Genomic DNA, 24,678 nt, shown 5'->3' with positions numbered 1-24,678 from the left:
ATGACCAACGTAGACATCATATTAAAGAGCAGAAACATTACTTTGCCAACAAAGGTCCGTCTAGTCAAGGCTATGGTTTTTCCAGTGGTCATGTATGGATGTGAGAGTTGGGCTGTGAAGAAAGCTGAGTGCTGAAGAATTGATGCCTTTGCACTGTGGTGTTGGAGAAGACTCTTGAGAGTCCCTTGGACTGCAAGGAGATCCAACCAGTCCATCCTAACGGAACTCAGTCCTGAATATTTGTTGGAAGGACTGATATTGAAGCTGAAACTCCAATACTTTGGCCACCTCGTGCGAAGAGCTGACTCATTTGAAAAGACCCTGATGCTGGGAAAGATTGAAGGTTGGAGAAGGGGGCGACAGAGGATGAGATGGTTGGATGGCATCACCGACTTGATGGACATGGGTTTAGGTAGACTCTGAGAGTTGGTGATGGACAGGGAGGCCTGGCGTGCTGCTTTTCATGGAGTCGCAGAGTCGGACTTGACTGAGTGACTGAACTGAACTGAGTTAATAATTGTCTTAAGTCTAGGTTTGGAGAAAACACTTGAGCCAGAGTTTTTTAGGGGAAATGGAGAAAAGGGAGCTAGGATATAAGAGCCATTGAACAGAAAAAATGGGAAGTAAGAGAAGACTTAAGTGTGAGGAGTTTGTGAAGAGTCAGAGATCTATCCAGCTTAAGGGCAGGATAATACCATTAGCAGATAAAAAATCAAGAAAGGGACTTAAATAGCAGATGAATTTTGTTATACATACATAATTTTTAAAAGGAGTGTGAAAAATCTAAAAAATATTTGGTGGGGAGTTAGTGGTTATGAAAGCTTAGTATGTGGTCAGGGCTGGTGATACATGCTTAAAAAGTTACCTACTTAGAGATGAGCGTTATATATATTGAGTAGCAATGATGTTGGCCAGGTGTCTACAAACTTTCTTAAAGGGTCAGATATTAATTATTTTAGGTTTTGCTGACTAAGAGGCAAAATCAAATATAAAAACCATTTTTGGCTCACATACCATTAAAAAGTAAAACAGGCTGCAGGGCCAGATTTGGCTAATGAGATGCATAGTTTGCCAGTCCTCAACATAAGCGTCTTAAATAAATTGATAGTTGATCATAGACATCCTTTTTATACTGAAATTTAGAGGTATTCCATCAGTTATTTCACTAATTGATAAAAGTTCAGACGTTTCATATGTTATCTTTCTGGACAGGACCTTACTCTGAGAGAAATGTTTAATAATGAAGTTTGCTTTTAAGGAAGCGTGTTAAAAATTGCCACAAACTAATGTAGAAATCTTACCCTGCTTCTTAAACCAAAATTGGAGTTGGTAATTTAGCTATAAATTTGAGAAACTTCATATTCAAGGAAAGTTAGTTCAGTAAGCTCCTTTAAAACTATTTCTTTGTTCGATTTTGACACTGATACAAGTCTGAAAATGATTTACTTGATCTTAGGATATTCTTTGGACCAGAGAGGGTTTTACAGAATAGAAGCGGTTTTGGCGCATACCAGTGAAGGCCCGCCTGTTACTCGCTATGCCAGGGCTTTGTTCTGTCCTTCCCCAGGATATTTGTGACCTGCTGCCCATTGTTTTCTGAAAACTGGAAGTTGATTTTATTTCTTTCCTTCTGTTAATTTCTCAGAGCTCAGATCAGTGCTTCTCTTTGTTAATTGCGTCTTGATCTCTTGGGTTCATCTGCCTATAGAAGAAGACAATACCAACTATCACTTCCTTTCAAAAACATAAAGTTTGTTATTTTTTTGTTTTCTTAAAAGTCAGTGCAAAAAAGGTAATCTTTAAGGGAATTCTTGACCAGAATGATTGATATGACTGGAAAGAGCATTTATAATTTATATTCAACACTGTTAAGTAATATTGTAGCTTTTGGTAATATAAGATGTGGCTTCCCTGGGGGCTTGGTGGTAAGCCAAGAATCCGCCTACCAATACAGGAGACATAGGTTCGATCCCTGGGTCAGAGAGATCCCCTGGAGCAGGAAATGGCAAGCTGCTCCAATATTCTTTCCTGGGAAAACCCACGGACAGAGGAACCTTGGCGGGCCACGTCCATGGGGTTGCAGAAGAGTTGGACACGACTTAGTGACTAAACAACAGCAAATATAAGATGACTAATGCTTCGCAAGTTGTTGAATGTAAACAAACTAACCAGTTAAATACGCATAACTAAAAGTAATTTTTCTGAAACTTTTTCATTAACCCTTTTATCACTTATTTCATTCCTTATCTAAATATTCTGTTGAGATTTATTTTGTGTTCATAGTCCTACCAAAGGACTTCGGAAAAGATTTGTCAGTGCAGTTTTGAATGAATTTGAATCTTTCTCCATTGAACATGGTAATAGTGAAAATTTATTCATAGAGGATATGATATCAGTTGTCAATAGGTAATTACAAAGTTGTTGTGGATAGATAGAGTGAGTAACAACTCTCATTATATATTCCAGATACCATTTAAATTGTGATTACTGAATAAATTAAAATTTTGTTTAGAATATGTCTAAAATATAAAGAACCTATATCTAAGCACCATGGAATTAGTTACTTTAATGAAGAAAAAAATAAATTGATAATTTTATAACTTGCCATATAATATATTCATTTGAAAGTGTTACATTCTGCTGAATATTTATCTCTATTTTAAAATGTGTTAAAATTGAATCATCTCCTGATGAAACATACAGAGCATCAGTAGTCCATTCTCTACCATGATGCCCGGTTAACACTCCAGATGATAAACACACTTGTAATGACAGTTTTTTTCTGTTCTAAACTTGCAGTTCAGAATGCAGTGATGGAGAATGGTCTGCTTCTTTGCCTCATCGATTTTCTGGTACAGAAAAAGATCAGTCCTCAAGCGATGAAAGCTGGGAGACTCTGCCAGGGAAAGATGAGAATGAGCCTGAACTACAGAGCGACAGCAGTGGTCCCGAAGAAGAGAACCAGGAGTTGTCTCTTCAGGAAGGGTGTGTACCAGTAGGATTTGTGATTTTTACGTGCATTGCATGAAGTGTTACGCATCACATTCAAATGTTGGGTGTGCTGTTAATCACATTTGCAAGCCCTATGTAGGACCAGTAGATCCTGCTGAATTTTGTTATGCTTTTGGTTATTTTCCAAAGAACAGTTAACTTGAAAATACTGGTAATTACAGTGTCTTCTCTTGAAGTACAGTCTGTGTTTCCATTTTGCTTTATTAAAAGAAACCGTGGGCATTTAAACGATTGTTTTGGTTAAGTCAGGTATGAGTGAATCAGAGCCACCTGCTCCTCTAGAGATGCTGACGAGGTGGAAGGGACGGCCGTCGGGGGAGTCAGTGGTTGTTCCTGGGGACACAGGCAGTTGTAAAAGGGGAAGTTTTACTGTTGCTGTCTGATTGCATTGGATGAGATCTCCAGTCATTGGGTTGATGTTAAATATCTTTGTGTTTTCCTAACTTTAATGGGAATGCTGTAGTGTAGAGCTTGTCAAGTTTATACTCTGAAGGGCTAGATAGTGAATATTTTCAGCTTTGTGTGTCAGTCTCTATTGGAGCTGCTCAGTTCTGTTGTTGCAGTGTAAAAGTAGCCATAGGTAATATGTAAATGAATGGGTGTAGCTGTCTTCCAGTAAAATTGTTTTATGGAAACAGGTGGCAGGCTGGAAATAAGCTGTGGGCCATTGTTTACCAGCTCTTGCTCCACTAGTATTTCCTGGGTAAGAGAGACTCTGGTGTTTAGACTGATTTCATACATATACACTCATACACAAAGAATTTTTTTTGTTTTAAATCACATTAAAGAAACTTTCCCCATTTTGTATTTTATAGGTTTCTGGTAAGAATGTTTGTTGAATTTTAAAGTCTTGTTAGCACCAATGGAAATGACATAATGATTTTTCACTTTTGGCCTAGTAATCGTGAGCAGTTATTCTGTTACTCGATTTCCTAATATTCAACTACCCTTACTTCTTATAATTAGCCCATCATGATCACATAGTCATGGTTTATTGTTGTTTTAATGAGCTGCTAGATTCTTTTTGCCAGCATTTTACATAGGATTTTTATATTGAGAGCTGTGTGAATTTTCCCTATTTGTGTGGTTTTTTTTGGTCTTGATAAGTTTGATACTCGCTTTGCTAAAAGAGTACATAAATATATATATATTTATATACATTGTGTCTCCTGGTGTTTAAATAGCTTCTTACTACTTTAAAGGCTGTTGGTATTTGTTTGTGAAACCTTTCGGGCTTGGTATTTTATTTTGAGGGAGTATTTCTTTGATAATTAAAATTTCTTTATGATGATAATTGGTTCTAATTTAGTCTCATGAAATCTATTTTGGTAAATATATTTTCTTAGGAAAAAACTATTTCAACTTGGACAAACATCAAATTTTTACTTTTCAAAAAATATAAATTTCCAGTTTGAGATTAAGTCTATAAGAAAATCTAGAAATAAAAAACATTAGAAAATTTGTAAAGAAAGGAATTTACAATTGGTTTTGATAATGGTAGGTTGAGGTGTTTTTTCCCCTCTTCCTGACTTTGATCATCTTTAATTATTATTAGTTTCAGTTCAGTTGATTTCAGTCGCTCAGTCGTGTCCGACTCTTTTTGACCCCATGGACTGCAGCACGCCAGGCCTCCCTGTCCATCACCAGCTCCTGGAGCTTGCTCAAACTCATGTCCATTGAGTCAGTGATGGCATCCAGTCGTCTCATCCTCTGCCATCCCCTTCTCTTCCTGCCTTCAATTAGTTAGTTTGGTGCTGCTGCTAAGTCGCTTCAGTCGTGTCCGACTCTGTGCAACCCCATAGATGGCAGCCCACCAGACTCCGCCATCCCTGGGATTCTCCCACTAAGTATTAAATTTTTTGTATGTAATTGGTGAAAAATTTCGTATGTAATGTTTGGTGTGTAACTATCATGCAGCAAACATTTACTGAGCGTGCAGTGTGTGCCATGTGCTGAGCGTGCAGTAAGCATTGTCCTGGACCCTGGGATTGTATCAGTGAGCAAGGCCAAGCTCCTTCATGAAGCTTACGTGATGGTGGGGGTGGCAGGCAATATGTAAGATGGAAATAATTGTAAATCACAAACTGATAATTACGGTGAAGGGAATGAAACACAAATGTAATAAAGCAACTAACAGGTGCTTATATATAGAATGGTCAGGGAGGACTTCTCTTAGGAATTGACTTCTGAACTGAGTTCTAAAAGGTGAGAATTGGCAGTTGAGGGAGAGCTCTCTAGGCAGTAGGAACGATGAGAGCAGAGGTGCTGAAAAGGAAAGGGCATGGCATGCCAGAAGACAGCGGGGCTGAAGCAGATGAGCGACAGTGAGCAAGATGAGAGGGAGTGGGCGGGAACCAGGCTGAAGAACACACAGCAGCTGGAATTATTCAGAGAGCAATGAGGGTTTAAGTGTGGAGAATTAACTGATTTAACACACATTTTTAAAAGATCAAACAGCTTTGTGGAGATTGAATTGGAAAGGGACTAAAGTAAAAAAGAAGGTAAGAGTGAGTTAGGCTGTGAGGGGATATCTGATAGTGAGAATTTTAAAAGGTAAACAAGTTTGGGACTATTTTTGAGTTATAAATATTAGAATGAATTGGTGTATGAGGTATTTTGAGCAATAGGTAGACATTAACGTCATTGACTAAGATGAGGAAGCCTGGGGAGAGAATTGGAAAGTAGGAACCCCTTTTTGGAATTTTAAGTGTGAGTTAGACATGCATTGTAGATGGCAGGAGACACGTGGATATTTAGCTTATAAGCTTAAGGAAAGTGTCCTGAATTGTAGTTAGATGTACAGATACATGAGCACAAACAGAAACACATAGGAAGTCATCTAGTGCTTGCATCAGTATCCTGTAATAAAAAATGCAGTAATTTGATTTTAAAAAACAGAAGGCAGTTGGTGAGAAGGGCAGAACTAATACGCTGTACGGCAGTAGTGTTTCAGTTGATGGAAAAGATCAGCATTGAAGTGTATAGTTTGGGAGAGGTCTGAAAGTTAGCTTTTGACATAAGGTAAATTTGTACGGTAAAATTTTAAGGATAGCCATTATAAGAATAAATACAGAGTATATGTGTTAGAAACCTGTATACAAGGAAAAAAGAAACTTGAGACATGGAAAAATAACATTTAAAGTCAATCCAAATAACAATAAAGAAAGGAAAAAAAAGCCGTAAAACATGGAAGAAAAATAGAGATTAAAAAAAGCACTTGAGAAAAAGTTCTGTAACAAATATAAACTGTTTACTCCCTGCTTGTGGAAGATAAAGCTTCAAATCAGTTAGATTTTTTAAGTTAAATGTTGTTTATAAAACCCACACTTAAAGCATTAGCATACAGAAAGATTGAAAGTTAAAGGACAGAAAATGATACTTCAGGGAAATATTAACTAAAAGAAAATGGACTAATCATACTAGCATTAGCAAAGTAGACTTAAAGACAGAAAGCATTATTGGGGAGGGTGACGGTCACTACGTAATAAGTCCAATTTTCCAGTAAAATGTAGCAGGTTTTAACTTGAATGTACCTAATAAAATAGACTCAAAAGATATAAATCAAAATTTAATCAAACTAGAGAATATTGACAGATTGTCTGTCATATTAGAACAATTTTAAATACCTTTCTGAATTTCTTATTAATGGCTACAAAAAATTAATTGCAGATTTGAGCAACTCATTTAAACATGGTTTAATGAACACTGCATGCTGTGGAATACAAAAACACGCAAAAAGTGAACGTGTACTATAGACTGCAAAGCACAGATTAACACATTTCGAAGAATCAGTATCCTGCAGACCATTTTCTCTGACCATAATGTAATTAATTTTATAAATAAATAATACATGTATGTTATATAAAACCCCCTTTGCATTTGAAATTATCTGTCCTTCTGAAAAACCAGTAGGACAAAGAAGAAATCATACTAGAAGTTTAAAAAGCATGCAACTCAATGATAATGAAAATACCACCAATCAAAAACTGTGGGATTATAATGAAATTGATATTTACAGGTAAATTTATCTTTATAAATACTTATGTTAGAAAAAAAAACAAAAGCTGAAGATGGAGTAGCTATGCATAGAAAAGGATTATTAGAATAAATAAACCAAGGTAAGATAAGAATCAGAGTTAGAGAAGATAAGAACAAAAGTCAACGTAATTAGAAAACAATACCAGTAGAGAGAATTAAAGAAGCCAGAAGCTGATACAAACAAGAAGACATTGCACTAGGAGAATGAAGATGACACAGATGAATGATGTGGGCATGCAGATGGGGGCAGAGCTGCAAAACCAGTGAAGGTGGTATGGACCAAGAAGAACACTGTGAACTTAGATCAGTGCATTTGAAAACTTAGAAGTTGACAAATTCCTAGAAAAATAGAATTCATCACTGCCCTAAATAATATGGTAACTATTACAGATATATAATCAGTGGTTTATAATCTTTCCATGGAGAAAACAACTGATCCAAATGGTTTTAGAGCTGAATTCTCTTAAATTCTCTCTAGACTTTCAAAGGTCATATCATACTACTCTTCAAGAGAATGAGAAAAGAACTATTTCTCCAAGTCGTTCAAATAAGGCCAGTATAACCCTAGTACCAAAAGAGTGTATGAAGGAAATTATAAGCTTATTTAATTCATTAAAGTATACATCAGACTCCTAAACAGAATTATTGGAAATCTGAATTTGTTAAGTGTATTTTTTTAACAGGTGAAATTCAGTTACCAATTTGAGTTTATTCCAGGTATGTAAAAGTAGTTTCATGTAGAATACCTGTCAATGTTATCACCACATTAGCAAAATACAGAAGAAAATTCAAATGACAGATTCTGTAGATTTTTTTTTTCTGTGGGGGAAAAAAAAAATCACTTGTAATGTTCAGCATCTCATCATGATAAAAATACGGAAACTAAGATCAGAACAGAATTTCCTATGAGATAGGTTCCTCATAAAACCTTGTAATGTTCAGCATCTCATCATGATAAAAATTCAGAAACTAAGATCAGAACAGAATTTCCTATGAGATAGATTCCTCATAAAACCTATCTAAAAAAATAGAAATGATTTTCAATAAAGAAGCATTAAAAAAAACTTCCCCCTTAAGATCAGGAGTAAGACAAGTGTACCATTTCTATGGCCAATGAGGAGGAAGTGTTAGCATGGCAGGATGGGAGATTAATAAAAGATAACAAAGATAGAAAAGGAGAGAACCAAATTAGGAAACTGTACGTACAGTATAAGGTCTTAATGTGCAGAGTGCATAGTGAGCTAGAAATCAGGAAGCAAAACTTAGTCTGATTGTAAAATGATCAAACCTTGAGCAAATAATTCACTGAAGGGAAATATTAACGGTGAATTAAAAATATCAAAAGATGCTTAGATCATTAGCAATCAGGGAGTGTGCATTAAGAACACAAGGAGGGGGACTTCCCTGGTGGTCTTGTGGTTAGGACTCTGTGCTTCTAATGCAGGGAGTGCAGGTTCAGTCCCTGGTCGGGGCACTAAGATCCCACATGCTGTGTGGTGCAGCCAAAAAATAACAAAAAAGGGGTCACAAGGGGGCATCTTCTTTTAATCACCTATTGTATCAGCAGCGTCGGGTGTTTTGGAGGATGTGAATCAGTTCCTACACGCTGCTTGTTGAGGTGGATATTATTACCCAAGTATTAATAAGAAAAATTAATGTATTCATACATAGAGTATTACACAGCAGAGGTAATGAATGAGCCATAGTTACATATAGAAACATGGATGAATCTTAAAGATAGAATGCTGAGAGAGAATAACCATTCCTGGGAAAATGTTTATCATACCTATTTCATAAAGTTTAAAAACAGGCAGTAGTAAATATCTTATTTAAGTATAAAAAAATAGTGAAAACATCTTTCAGAAGCAATGGAATGAAAGCAGCATTAACATGATGGTATTTTGGCATCTAGTCCCATCACTTCATGGGAAACAGATGGGGAAACAGTGGAAACAGTGTCAGACTTTATTTTTTGGGGCTCCAAAATCACTGCAGATGGTGACTGCAGCCATGAAATTAAAAGACGCTTACTCCTTGGAAGGAAAGTTATGACCAACCTAGATAGCATATTGAAATGCAGAGGCATTACTTTGCTAACAAAGGTCCGTCTAGTCAAAGCTATGGTTTTTCCAGTGGTCATGTATGGATGTGAGAGTTGGACTGTGTAGAAGGCTGAGCGCCGAAGAATTGCTGCTTTTGCACTGTGGTTAGAGAAGACTCTTGAGAGTCCCTTGGACTGCAAGGAGATCCAACCAGTCCATTCTGAAGGATATCAGCCCTGGGATTTCTTTGGAAGGAATGATGTTAAAGCTGAAACTCCAGTACTTTGGCCACCTCATGCGAAGAGTTGACTCATTGGAAAAGACTCTGATGCTGGGAGGGATTGGGGGCAGGAGGAGAAGGGGACGACAGAGGATGAGATGGCTGGATGGCATCACTGACTCTATGGTCGTGAGTGTGAGTGAACTCCGGGAGTTGGTGATGGACAGGGAGGCCCTGCGTGCCACGATTCATGGGGTCGCATAGAGTCGAACACGACTGAGCGACTGAACTGAACTGAACTTTGCTCTGGAGTGTCAGTCGAAGGGGATAGAGAAAGTATAGAACACAAAGTGTGTGCTAGTCAGTGCTGATGTTCTAGTTCCTGGCTTGGGTGGCTGGCTCTGATTGTTCAGTATAATATACTATATAACTAAAATAGGTTGTATATATTTTGCATTTGGAAAAAAAAGGAATTAAAAAATAAAGGGAATTCAAGATGAGGAAATGGAGATACCCAATTCTTTACAAAAAGGAAGAGATTCCACGTGGATTTTAGGCCTAGAAAAGGGTTGTCCTCACCCCTAAAAACCTAGAAGCATGATTGTTTGCTTATAGAATGTTCAAGGAGAAAGTAACTTACTGATGATTAGAGCAAAGGTAAGTGAGATTCTTGAGAAGATGATCCAGAGCTCAGGAAGAGGGCCTCTAGGATCAGAGACTCCTGCATTGTAGCTCTGGGGAGGCAACAGCTGGTCCTGGGTACTTCTGGTGTCCTGTTGTTCAATTTTTTTTTTTTTTTTTTTAAAGATCAAAATTCCTTTTGTTACACTGTCAGGCCAACTCCGTCCAACCACAGTGCCACTCTTCTAGCCTGATCGATCTTGTGTTAAATGGTGAATGGCCTTTGCGTAACATGTTGAGAGCATATGCCACATAGCACTTATTTTCTGTTTCTGCAGCTGTTTTGTAATGAGTTGTGAAAGAGAAACAAATGTTTAAACAAAATATGTAGCCAAGGATTATTTATAAAGTTGAAAGAGTATTAATGACATTATCATTTAGATTCAGAATAATTTGTTAGTTTTCTTCTTTGAATTAAAAAAACTCATAAATTAATATTTCTTGTACTGAATAATTTTCAACTGTGTATTTGAGTTTTATGTTAGATATCTGAATTACAGCGTAACAGTCATTTTGATGGCCGTATAATAAAAAGAAATGTACTTCTTGTAGGTGTATATTGAAATAACAGACATTTCCAAGGACTATTCTAGGCTTAATCTCTAAATTATTTGACTTTTAAAATATTTATTTTTCAAGGGTTTATTATTATATTTGCAACACAGAGAGAGAACCTATTAAGTGTCAAGCACATGTTACAGGGAGTAAGGCTCTAATGTGTGCGCTGGGCTCAGTCGCTCAGGCGTGTCCGACTCTGTGACCCCATGGACAGAAGTCCACCAGGCTCCCCTGTCCATTGGATTCCCCAGGCAGAAACACTGCAGTGGGTCGCCATGCCCTCCTCCAGGGTAATGAGGAGACACAACAACGTGTTATGCCCTTGAGAAGCTGCCAGTCTGGGGGAGGCAAGTGAGTCCCAGGAGAGTTAGAGGACACTGTGCCAGGTACTCTCAGAAAGCTGAGAAGAGAGGTCTGCTGTGCAGGGATTTTTAGTTTGATCTGTACTTTAAAACTGTTTGAGGCTTAATTTTACTGAAACTAAATTATGCACAAGAAAGCATGTACTGTCTTTATGTATGAGACGTTAAAACTTTAACAAAATAAGCATATTTTGGCATGCTCGTTTCTCTCGTTTTATTAGACTGAATCATATAAGTATGTTATTATGAAGTGTAGTTGAGGAGCAGAAATTAAACATTTATGGATTTAGGTATAGAAGGAGATAGTTTCTTTATATTTAAAATGTGTTGTTTCTTGTATGTGGGCATTGTCTACATCTCTTTCATAAATGTTTTTATCCCTGAAGTTAAATTTGCACGTTACAATGAATAGAGTTCTAATTAGCTGTTCTTCAAGTTGATATACATAAATTGTTGTACAACATTTCTCATCTTAAAACCAAACTAAAATGAAACTTTGCTACGACTATATTATTTAACCTCCTTTTGGTATGCTAAAAGGTATTTTTTGTCAAATAAAATGAATAAGAAAATTCTAACAGTATAATTGTCTTATTTGTAAATTTGAAAGTAGCTTTTGTTCAGTGTTTGCAGCCTTGAAATGCCGTTTTTTCTTATGTATTATAATTATTAATTTTCCTCAGTTTGGTCTTCACGTCCAAGTTCTTGGTGTTTTGGCTTTTCCATGAGCATTTTCTTCAGTGTGTATGTTGTGAAATTTAGCAATCAGTTTATCTTTGGCTTCAAAATTTTGCATCATGTTTAGAACAACACTGAGATTTTTGTGGAAATTTCTCTTGTGGTTCTTCTAGTACTTGTGTTTTTTAGAGATATTGAAGGCAGGCATGCATTTTTATAAAATAGATCTGGAATTTATTTAAGGCTAAATAATGACATCAAAATGTAACGTCCCTCCCTCCCCCATGTGTGTTCCCAGTTGTCTCAGTGTCATTTATCAAGTGCTCTTTTCCCCTACTTTCATTTTTCTTCTTTTCTTTATCTGTGTCGTTGATTTGTCTACCGCTGTTTCTGTTAGCTTATTTTCTAGTGGAAGAATGACTAATAGTAAATAAGAAAATGATAAGTAAAAGGAAGGTCTATAAGGAGAATAAGCAGAATGCTGTATCAGCAGTGGCTGGTGAGCTGCTTAAAATGAGTGGTCACGCAGGCTTCCCTTGAAGCAGCGACAGTGCCTATGGTCTGAGCAGCAGGCAGGGGAGTGGCCGTGCACATGCCTGGTGGAAAGCGCCTTTCACGTGGAGGGGGTGTCCGCAAGGCGGGCTGAGCTCCACAGCTCCAGGAGGGGAGAGAGCAGCGGGAGAGCAATGAAGGGGTCGGGGTGGCATGCCCAGAGGCGGGCTCCTGCTTTGCAGGGTTTGTAGGCCAGGCTGAGCAACGTGGCCTTACTGTAACTGAGGGGAGCTACTCAAGATCGGGACTTAACGATTCAGATTACCTAGGGTGAGTTTTTCTTACTTTTCTCCTGCAAAAAGAAAATAGTGAGAGTATAGATAATACATATCAAATAAACAGATTCACATCTAAAGAAGGCAGATTTTTTAGAATCATGTAAGTACCAAGAATTTAGAATTCAAATGAAGTATCTACTTGCACTAAGAGAGCTCTTTAAAGAAAAAATTTATGATATGTTTTAAAATCATAATATTTTTTCTTCCATGAAAATGTTTGCATTAGGGAACAAACATCCTTGGAAGAGGGAGAAATTCCTTGGTTACAGTATAATGAAGTCAATGAAAGCAGCAGTGATGAAGGGAATGAGCCCGCTAATGAATTTGCACAGCCAGAAGCTTTCATGTTGGATGGTAACAATAACCTTGAGGATGACTCCAGTGTGAGTGAAGACTTGGATGTGGACTGGAGGTATGTAGCACAGTGCGTACCGTGCTCACTGTTGACTGAGTAGAATTCGTTCATGATTCTAAATTATGAAAACTGCATCTCTGATACCTAAGAAATATTTTGATTTTTCTCATCTGTCAGTCTTCCTCTCCTTCCAAGCTCATTTCAGATATTGCTTCCTACATGAACTCTAGTCATTGACCTCTTCCTTCTTTGACCATTAACTCTACGGATGCTTACCTTGTATCCTAGTTATATACTTGTTTGAGGTTTCTGACTTTTAAATTTGGTGTTAAGAAATTTTTTATGACAAATATATATTGTGTGTTCTGATCCCCTTAATATAGCACTTAATATAACCCTGTAAAAAATAAAAGTCCATGATGAATACTACTTGAATTTCGAAACCTGTGATTGAATCAGAAGAATCAAGACTGTAGTTTTCCTTCTGTATTTGCAAAATGTAGTTGTACCTTCCCAGAGATGTTGAATGGATTAAATTTACTTGATGCTGCAAAGAATAGTGAGCTTCAAATAAAAGTAACATATACATTAAATGGATTATAGAATTGTTACTGCTTGTGATAGAATGATCAGAATTTATCTATTTTGGTTTATAAACTTAGACTTTTTTTTCAAGTGTGCACAGCCCTCTGGAATAATGACTGAGATGTAGAGAGAATGTTTGTTCCAGCTACTCTGTTTTTGTTACTTTTTCTGGAAAAAATTATGGCTTGATACTACCCTTATTTTCTTCTCTGCACAGATATATTTTTAAGAATTTGTCTTATTTTTCCAGTTAAAATTCCATTACAGAAAATTTAGAAAAATAAGGTAAGGAAAGCTCATTCAGACCCCTGGTGATATGTTTTTAAGGCCTCCTTTGTGCCTTCAGTCTCTCTTTCTGAATGTTTTTCTTTGTACTTCTCTAAATTGTTCCAGACACGAAGCAGTGTCTCCATGATTTTCCTCGCTGACCCTTTTCTCCCTCCCTAGGGGAAGAGTCAGAGCAGACCTCAGTGACTTGTTACAGGAGCAGAAGTGGGGTTTCCTCACAGCCACACAGTTAGTTTGAAATTCATCCTACAGGCTCTCTTCTGAGACCTGTTTTCTGTCTTCCCGAGCAGAATGGAATCAATGGCCTCACCTGGTCCTCGTCTTGACCTTGAGCACCCCCTTTGCTTCTCCCCTCCTTCAGGTCTGCCCACTCCCCTCTTACTGAGCTTGCTCACCCTGACTTTTTTCCTGATGACATTATGCACAGTCATTTCTGACAGTGCTCAGCAGGATTGTCTATTCAGCATCATCTGAGCATGTTGGGAGACACTTATGGTTTCATGTGAGAAATACTGTATAAATGCTCCATCCTACAGAAGCATGAAAATTTACTTGATTATTTCCGTATTGAAATAGTGCAGTAAATTTTTCACCAATAAAACTTGATCTGTACATCAGATTGTTTCTTTAGGACAGATTAATAAGAGATGATATTACTAACGTGATATTTTTTAAGATCTTGATATATATATTTCTAAATAACCTTCAAAAAAGGTTTCCCATAAAAATTTGAAGAGATGATTGAGGTCTTTATTGAAAGCTTCTAATTCATTGACGACTGTTCTGGATATGGCTGTTGTATTAAGAGGATATGGCTGTTGTATGAAGCTTGTGAAGACATTACTGATTGCTCCCAAGTTGTGAAGCTTCAAAGCAGTTTGTTTTTTTCTAATATGGAAACCAATTTGCTACTGCTGCTGCTAAGTCGCTTCAGTCGTGTCCAACTCTGTGTGACTCCATAGATGGCAGCCCACCGGGCTCCCCCGTCCCTGGGATTCTCCAGGCAAGAACACTGGAGTGGGTTGCCATTTCCTTCTCCAGTGCATGAAGGTGAAAAGTGAAAGTGAAGTCGCTCAGCCGTTCCTGACTCTTAGCGACCCCATGGACGGCAGCCCACCAGGCTCCTCCGTCCATGGATTTTCCAGCAAGAGTACTGGAGTGGGTGCCACTGCCTTCTCCAGGAAACCAATTTAGCCTTGATTTTTAAGACAAAATTTTTGAAGTTACTGCTCTGAATTTTGTCTAAATATGGCAACACCTCATTATTTGCTTTGGTGGTATTCTATTCTATTTATGTGGTAGTAGCTAAATGTTGATAAGGTAAAAATATGGTTTGATTTTCACATTAAAATAGCACATCATTTTGGCGTCTTAAACGAATGGCCATGGTGAACAGCAGCAATTCTTATGTAACTCCAAAATTTAACGTGTTTTTTTTTTGTTTTTTCTTTTCAGTTTTGCCTCTGCATAGAAAAAAAAATTAAAGTCTTTGGTTTTTTATTATAGCTTAAAGGAAAATGGAAAAAATCCGCTATCAAAAGTTGCTTGCTTGTTTGTTAATGTTCATTAAGTCACAGAAATGCTATAGGATAACCAGAGACTGTTTCATGGATTTGTGTGGTAGGAGTTGATGTGCAAAAAACATAGATTTTAGATTTAGACACATCCCAAATGTACCATTTATTCTTTGATAACAGTTTAAGCTTTCTCTTGGTTAGAAATTGGGTTACCATTATTATTTTTTAATAATTATCAACCTAATAAGAAATTGGGATGATAATAATTAACCTAATTAGATTGTGAGAAATTAATTCTTTATGGCTATGGTTTAAGAGTAGAATTTTTAAAACTCTTGAAATTATTTCAGACTTACAGAAAAACGGCAGACAGTAGTACAGAAAATTCCCATATACCTTTCACTAAGATTCTGTAAATATTAACATTTACCACGTTCATGTTGCCATTCTTTCCTTTATTTATATTTTTTTCTGACGCATTTAGTAAGTTGCAAACATGATTGCCTCTTTACTTATGAATCACCTAGAATGAATTTCATTAAAACGGGAAGATTTTCTTATACAGTAACATTATAAAAATCAGAAAATCAACACTAATACAAGTACTATTCTAATCTACAGACCTGTTCAAATATCTATAATTGTCCCACTAATGCCATTAGAGAAATTTTTTCTGATGCAATCTAAGATATATTACTTAACATGTTTTCTTTAATTTCTTTTAATTTGAAACATTTCCTCAGTCTTAGTTTTTTATGAATTTGGTATTTTTAAAAGTACAGGCAGCTTATTTTGTAGAATGACTTGTCGGGAGCCACGTTAGGCATTACTGACAAAATGGAGGCACCCAACCCCCTCTCCTCATCCCACAGGCACAGTTCTGGGATGAAGGAGTTAGGTTTTGTGAGTCTGACTTGTTCTTTCCTTTCTTCGGTTAAGTTGGCTGGAAAGAATGTTAAGGTGCTTATTGTTCTTGAGAGAAGCATGAGAAAGCACAAAGCCTTCTGCAGTTGTGCCCAGAAAATAATCTATAAAGTAACCATTGACATTTGTTCAAGGATCTTTACAAAGAATGTTCCAGGATGAGCACGTAGGCCGCAGCTTGAGGCCGTGGGAAGGATTGTTATCTGAGACCTGTTTGTGAGGGGAGTGTTTGTGGCAAAGAAAGTTTGCTGAGTTTAGGGTTTAAGAATAATTAAGAATAGCTAGAAGCCTTTTTAGGAGATAGTGAGCTTAGGATACTAGGGGCAAGCAGGATTTAGAAAGATAAGAAATAAACTGAGGGATGTGGTATGCAGCCCAGACATAAGCATGAGTTACAATGTAATCACAAGTAAACATCATTCTGAGAATCCCTGAAGCAGGAACTCTGTTTGAAGGGCAACAATGAGATAATAAATCTGGGTGAGGTGGAACTGAAAGTGTCAAACCTCTGACCTAATGCTTTTGTCAAAGTATAAAAGAAGACCTGATGCTTGAAATAAACATGTAGCCCCATACCTCAAGTCAGAGGCTACATCATTCTTCACCAATGCTGCTCATCCCTTCAAGGCTGATTCCCTGACTGCTGGAGCTGGACTCCGGCAATGACTCTTAGGTTCATTTTGTCTGATGACATAGTTAGGTGTGAGTTGCATGGCGTTAGCAGGCAGACCATAGGAGCAGGGTTCTGTTCTCGGTGCGTGTCAGAAGGCACATGGTGTCGAATCATCCCGTGATGGCCTTCATCCTGATCACTTGGTGAAGGTTCTCTCTCAGAGTTCATCACCATTTTTACCTTTATAGTTAAATGAGCATTGAGTGGGAAGACAACCTGTTTCCTCCCAAACTACTTGTTTTAATGTCCTTGGTGCTTCTTATCTGAGCCAGTTGTTACCATGGTGTTTACCAGGTAAACAATACTGGAATTTTTAATGTTCACTGATCGTTCTTCAGTTACCAGATTACAAGCAAATTATGCTCTGAGTGTCTAGATTTGTTTAGCCTAGACAAGAAAAGAATTATTAGGGGATAATTAATTCTTATCATTTGAAAGAGGAAAGGGGACATAGTTTGTGTTGCTTCAGCAGGCAGAACTAGAGCACTTAATTCATATATTTCAAACTTCTAATGAGGGTTCTCCTATACCACATGCACCTGCTTAGAAAGCAGTGTGTTTCCTGCATGGAGGAAGTGGTTCTGCTGTTTCTTGAATGCCTAATCTGGTGCCATCTCTGCACAGCACCTGTGTGCATTTACTCATCTACTTTGTTTTATAGATAAACAGTAACAACCCAATAAAAATTTCATAGTGTTTAACAATAATTCAGTTGAATGTGACATTAAATTCCTGTCTGACTCCAAGATTCTTCCTCTCTGCCCTATATCTCACTGATAGATGAAGGAGTTAATAGTGCAAAGAAGGTTGGATTCAGTAATCTAAGTTTTAATTCTAATTCTAAAATCTGTGATTGTATGAAAATGCCCGTTCCTTTTGTACCATATGATGTCTGGTGATTTCTAGATACTGCCAAGCTTTAATACATTCTTCATAGAAATACTTTAGATATTTGATATAGATTTGTCATTTTAATGGAGGCACATCATAACTATTCTGAGCTAGCATAAGTCACTGGGTGTTACTCACTGTGATAGTCAGTTTCTGATAAGAATGTGGAGGTCAACAGAAGCTTGTCTTTAACTAGAAAAATAAGCCCAGTTTTAGAGATGTTGAATTCGAGGTAATAGGAGTTCATTGAGGTAAAGTGCCCCACAGAAAACTAAAAATATAGGTCAAGAACTCAAGAGAGAGTTTGGAATTAGGTAGAGGCTTAGGAATTATCTGCAGAAAGGATAATCGAAGGGATGGAATTCCAGCGGAACAAGATTTAGAAAGATGACTGAGGATATCTTATGTTTTCTGAATCTTGAAGTATTTAGTATTTCTAAGAACTAGAGGAAAGGGAGGAATCTGTGTATATATAAAGATGGAGGGGAGAAGATGAGAACCAGATTAAGACATAACATTTTCTTCAAGTGGCTTACAACCTTCAGAGTAATAGAAGTGAGCAGTTAAGAGCTCAGATCTTTTTCAAACTGAATGATAAGGGAGAAACCCTAGTCCTTAGAAAAATAGAAGAGAAATTAATGAGAAAAACTTGAGAAAATAAAGTATTCTTAAGCCAGAGTGATTAAGCAGTACAAGGTAAGAGAAGAAAAAGAGGCTTTGACCAGTGATAGAATTAAAATAGATGGAGTAATTCTTATCATGTTCTCACCAAAATTCAAATTGGAAACCAAAATAAAGGGGAAAGACATGGGAAAGAATTAGTAGATAAAAAGTATTACCTTTATCCCAGCCATATACGGTTCCCAGAACTAGAACTAGAAACGGCAGAGAATTTTCTTACAAACTTTGTGCAGTGAGTGTGGCAGCCTGTTAGGGATGGGAATGGTATCTTAACTCCTTACACCCAGCATTTAATTTCCTGTTGGGTTCTTCTCGCCCCTCACCCCGTAAGGTTATATTAAAATACTGTAAGGTTTTCTGCTTGTGTGTTTATTGGCTTGTCAGTATGCTGATGTATAATTATGTCTTCACCATTAAGATTTCCCAAATCACGCTTGTACTTTTTTTTTTTTCCCCAGCTTGTTTGATGGCTTCGCAGATGGACTCGGAGTTGCTGAAGCTATTTCTTACGTGGATCCTCAGTTCCTCACTTACATGGCACTGGAAGAGCGCTTAGCCCAGGCTATGGAGGTATTTTAGTGCTCTGGTACCCATACATGGTACATGGTGGGTGGGATGCACAGTGATAAAAATTAAAGATTTTACTAAACTGCTTTCAAGAAGAGGTGAATAATTTTCTTGCCAATATAATAACAATTACTGAGTAGTGGTTCAGTGTGTGTATATAAATTATACTTGACATCCTGCCCATTTGCCTGAAATTACAGTATTTTCCAATATCTACTGCAGAATATAGTATTTGTTTTGTTTACATTTAGGAAATACACTTCTTCTATTGAATTATACAGGTCTGTGAATCTGAATATTTTTTATACACATACACACAAGTATATTTGTTAAATGAAATTAAAGATATCTAAAGATACATTTCAAATTACTTCCCTTTTTTGGTTCGTATGGCTTCTGAATCTATCTAGCTGCTTAATGCAGTTGGAAAATTCACTCCCCTCGTCCCCACACGCGTGCACAGGCTCACACACACGCACACTGTGTGCCTCTTTGTCTTGCCTTCTTTGCCTTGTTTGACCAAAACACAAACAGCTCTTCAAAATTGTATTTGCCTGTGGTTGAAAGCCCAAGCTTTTTCACGTTTGGGAACTTGCATTGCACCAGTGAGTGTCGTTGTTAAGAAGTCTTTTAAACACTGTCTCCATGGTGATTTCCAGTGGAGGAATGGTAATTACACGAATGAGTCAAAAAGAGGACTTTCAGGAACACTGTTGGGTATCTTATCTTGAAACCCCATAAGACTAGATTTGAAAAGTAGGAAATAGAGACAGACCTGTGCACCTGCACACGACGCACACACGCACGTGCACACACAGGTTCCCTCTGCTTTGGCGTCACTGAGGTGTGTGTTGTCGTCCACGGAGATATCGCTCTTAGTTACTCTTTATAGTGTATGTTTTTCTCAAAGTGATTATGGGAGAAATACTGTGCATCGTGGTGCTCGTTTTGAAATGTATAGAAATGCCCCATCACTGTGTTGGTAGTGTACTAGTGAACTAATACACTGTTGTAGGTCAGTTATACATTGAAAACAAACAAACTCAGGAAAAGAGATGAGGTTTGTGGTTACTAGAGGCTAGGGGTTGTGGGGAAGCAGGAATTGGATGAAGGCAGTCAGAAGCATAAACTCCCAGTTACACAATAAATGTGGAGAAGGCAATGGCACCCCACTCCAGTACTCTTGCCTGGAAAATCCCATGGATGGAGAAGCCTGGTGGGCTGCAGTCCATGGGGTTGCTAAGAGTCGGACACGACTGAGCGACATCACTTTCACTTTTCACCTTCATGCATTAGAGAAGGAAATGGCAACCCACTCCAGTGTTCTTGCCTGGAGAATCCCAGGGATGGGGGAGCCTGGTGGGCTGCCGTCTCTGGGGTCGCACAGAGTTGGACACGACTGAAGCGACTTAGCAGCAGCAGCAACACACAATAAATGACTACTGGAGATGTGATGTACAACATGATAAATGTAGTTAACACTGCTTATACTGACATTATATGTGAAAATTGTTAAGAGGGTAAATCTTAAGATTTCTCATCACAAGGAAATAATTTTTTTCTGTTTCTTTAATTTTTCATCTATTGAGATGGTGGGTGTTGACTAGACTTGTTGAGATACTGGTTTCATAATGTTATCTCTGTCAAATCATCATGCTATATACATCAGATTTACATGGTGCTGTATATCAATTATATTGCAGTAAAACTGGAAGAGGGGGAAATACTATATACTAGAAGAAAAGTTAGAACATCATGAGACAGAATTATATATTCTTAGGACTTTTCCCAGGTTATATAACTTGCCTTGCCAAATTCTGACACGGAAATACTGGCACAGCATGATAACCTGCATCAGAAATAGAATACGTAAAGATTAAAGATTACTAACTTCGTTGAGTTAAACAAATTTTAAGTGACCACATGGAATACATCAGTATTGGAGTCTGGTTTTGCAGTGCTTAAATAGTTTTTTCCCATTATGCTAGTGGTTTATGATCTCCTACAATGTGGTAATATCTTTAGAAAGAAGTTTTGAAAATTAAAAACTTAATTATTTGTTATTAATGAGAAATGTGACATTTGGCATCTTGAAAGAAGAGCCAGAGAGGCTTGTCACTAGGGTCATGCTGGGTAAAGGCAGTAGCTGCGCAGCAAAGACATGAGGCGGGAAAGAGCATCGCACACCCAGGGAGCTTAGACTCTCTCACTGCCGCCCTCTGCTTTCAGGGAAGCCCCGTGGCTGCACACTCTCAGTCGTTCTTACCCATCCGTCCTCCTGGTTCATTCAGATCAACGGCGTTAAGTGTCTCCCTTCTCCCCACAGCATAACCGCTTCTTCAGATCGAGTGCTCAGCTTTGTTTTATTTGGAGTTGACTGAGACATGTTTCACTCCTAGAGAACCAGCACACTTCCTTCTTCCTGTCAGTCTCGAGAAATCTCTACTTTCCTAGGTCTAGCGTGAACTTACTTAATCATTTTGAAAAATGAACTGATATAATGTATAATGGAGGATTTTTCCTTTTAGGTTTAACATTAACATTTTGTAAATAAGTGAAAAACAAGTATGAATAACAAGCAAACTGAGTGCTTTGCTTTTGTTTTTGTTGCTTAGCAACCCTGTCTCTTTTTGGCAGTGGTTGTTTTCATTTCTGTTATTTTTCCAATACTAGACTGACCTTTCTTTTTGCGTAGTAGCTATTGGTTAATACATTGGCAATAAACATTTGCCTCATATCTTTCTCAGATTTGAGTGAGAAATAGGGCAAAATACTTAAAATTTTTAACTGTTTGAAACAGTGGTATTAAAACTTTTTACTTAGTCTCCCCAAAATTTAAGCATTCCTTTGTACATCTTGACATTGACATCTAAAGACTTTTAGCATAAAACCTAAGTAATATTATTTAACCTATTATACCAGTTTGCAGTAAAAATATCTTCAGGAATTTAAATATAAAAAAAAAAAAAACTGATGTAGATTGAGCTAAAGTTGTTGTGGTAGCTATTGATCAAGAACAAACTTACATACAAATTTTATATATAATTACTTAAAGTAAACTTTCATTAGAAATGCATCTCTTAATGACATGGAGGCTTTTTTTTCCTTTCTGATTGAGTGAATTTATTTATAGAGTGAGACGTAAGTCAGTATGAATTTTATTTCAGCTTTTCATCTTTATGAATGAAGGTTGAGAAACCTTATTCAGATAAATCAGTTGGTAGGGATGGAAGGAGTTTATCATAGCATTGTCACTGAATTCTTCTAAGGTATTTGCCAAAATCCCCAAAACTTGTTGAGAGCCTCCTTCAGTTTTTTTTTTTGAAAGTGGAAAATTGGAAGTCCTCCACAAGGGTTTGTTATTCAGTTATTATAGTTTAGTTTGACCCCAGTATTTCAGATTGCCCCTCTGAATGGGAAAGAAGTATGCTTTTATTTATAAAGTGGAAAAAAAGGTGAGTATAAAAAAGGAATGTAGAGTAGGAGAGCCAGCATGATACTGTGATTGGAGGTGCATTGTTAGGCAGATTCCTTTGAAGAAAGATTACATAAGAAAGTTAATGGAAATTTGGTCTTTTAAGACTCTCCATACCCATAAGCCCTGAGGAAAATCCTCACATATTTACAGAGCACTTCATATACACTGGGGTGTAGGCCTTAGAAAGGTGGTAGATGAGATAAACACAGAGACTTTTGAGTTAGAGTGACTCTTTTAGGCAGTGTGACCTTGGATAGTTGACTTAACCTCTTTAAGTTGTAGGTCCTCATCTACAAAATGGGAAAAACAAAGTTTTGCACTTAGAAAAATACCTGGTATCGTCATAAGCTCTCAGTAAATGGCTGTATTCAAAGATGCCTTCAGATGATCAGCCAGCCAAATGGTAATCATCTAACATCATGAATTAGTGGTAATCACTAATCTGGAATTACTGGTCATTCAAAGTCCATAATAAATGATTTGGTATAAGTCTCCATTCTTTAAAAGCTAAATTATTTTATTCTTTAGAAACTAGATTCTGCGCTGACAAAGGATTGTGCTGCTTTAAGGCTGTTTAGGCCATCTAGTTGCGTTTCTGACACTTGGGCTAACATTTGAATATATATTGTACTAAGGTGTAGACAGATTTTTATGGATTTTCGTAGCAGTGGCTGTAAAGTGGTCTTTCTTGCACTTGTTGCTTATAAGTGACCCCAGATCATCTTAAATATATGTAAGTGCCAAGACAATAAATTATTTTTACATATATTGAAATTTACAGATGAGTTCTTACAGAGTTTACCTTGAGAAGTAGATAGGGAATTGAAGGACATTCATGATTGCAGCTGTAGTTACTCATGAGAAAGAAGGGACAAGTAACAGGCTCTTACTTTCCATTTCCCTATTTCTTTATGGGAAAGTTTTAATATAAAGAGAGCTCATCTGTGCTACACATAAACAAAAAGAAGGGATTCTATTTATAGGAAGATGCATTTGGGGAGGTTATTCCAGGTTAACTATGCTTTAATACACGTTTGTGTCACTGGGTTCATTATTCCTTTCTGATGACTGCAATTTGTAGTGCTAATAAATACCTGAAATTTCAATATATGTAAAAACCACTGTAACAAGGGATTAGAATGAAAAGGGAGTGTTTAGTAACAAAGATCGTTCTACAGAATATAGAAAAAGCACACACAAGGAGCAGCCACCACCCGGGACCACCTAAGGGAGAGCTGGCACTTTGCTCCGTGGCTGGGATCCACACCTTGGTGGAGATGGCACAGCTGTGGCTCAGTGAATAGCAGAGAAGTCACTGCGGTCCTCGGCTGGCAGAACTTGGGGAAGATCAGCCCTGGAGGGTGATGTCTGACTGGAACGCTGTGTCTGCGGTGGGGCCTGGAGGAAGCCTGATGGCCGCGTGCCCTGCAAGAGCTGGGTGCTGGAGAAGCTGTGTGCACTGTGGGAGTCTGCTGCTGGAGAAGGCTGTTTGTGCCCCAGAAGCTGGTGGGCTTCTCACGAGGACCAGGAGCAAAGTCCTTTCCCTGCTGCCCCGTCTCTTCAGCAGTCTCTGTGAATGAAGCTTGGCATCATGGTAGCTGTCAGGAGGGAAAATACTTAAATGGCCCAGATCCATTTTCACAGAGCTTATAAAAGAAGTGAATTTAGATCTGAGAAATGATCATTGGTCTTTGGAGCAGTCCATATATCTTTGACTGCTTGGATTCTGTATACCCCTTTCAACAAACATTTGGACTCCCATCCAGTACACAACAGTTATGTTTCTGTCTAACAAGATACAACAGAAGTTTTCAGTGTTTCCCCCGATGAGCAGATGAAGAGCCCCAAGAGTCATTGCATTCATTGCTGGCTATGTTAATGACTCCACAGGTTAAGTCAGTCATACTAAATGTTCTTTTACATAAAGATTAAATTGTAAAGCTGACTGCTGTATAAAATAAAAATGGGAAAGATGGAAAAATGGTTAGATGCAGATAAACATAAACATACACCAAGCAGATGGAGTGCCTGCAGAGCCGCTGGTCCTCGTTTTTGTGTTTGGTAACAGGCTGTAATTGACAGCTGCAGTGTCCTTTTCCCTTATTCTCCCTGTCTTCAGCAAGGGATCTGCCTGGTTAGGATTCTTTACTTGGTGGTGAGACCCACGCCTGCGGCTCTCAGGAGTCTCATGTCCTCAGTCATCTTGCCTTTTCTGGCTGCTGTGGTCTTCTGGTAACTTTACTGTTGGGGATAGAAGTACTAAGAGATGTGGGCCCTGTACGCAGTTATCCCTCTACA

At 37.7% G+C, this 24,678-nt stretch overlaps 1 protein-coding gene across 1 annotated transcript in view; it reads left to right on the top strand.

The window, feature by feature from the left end:
* Positions 1-24,678, top strand: part of PJA2 (praja ring finger ubiquitin ligase 2) — a 72,802-nt gene that overhangs the window by 36,062 nt on the left and 12,062 nt on the right. Inside the window, exons 5-7 of the mRNA XM_061424530.1 lie at positions 2,800-2,985; positions 12,648-12,833; positions 18,794-18,905. Coding sequence (XP_061280514.1) covers positions 2,800-2,985; positions 12,648-12,833; positions 18,794-18,905 — 484 coding nt within the window. The remainder of the gene's footprint in view (positions 1-2,799; positions 2,986-12,647; positions 12,834-18,793; positions 18,906-24,678) is intronic.

Source organism: Bos javanicus, chromosome 7, assembly GCF_032452875.1.
Source record: "Bos javanicus breed banteng chromosome 7, ARS-OSU_banteng_1.0, whole genome shotgun sequence".
NCBI classification, from domain to species: Eukaryota; Metazoa; Chordata; class Mammalia; order Artiodactyla; family Bovidae; genus Bos; species Bos javanicus.
The sequence above is the reverse complement of the archived record's forward strand: the minus strand, read 5'-3'. Positions and strand labels throughout refer to the sequence as shown.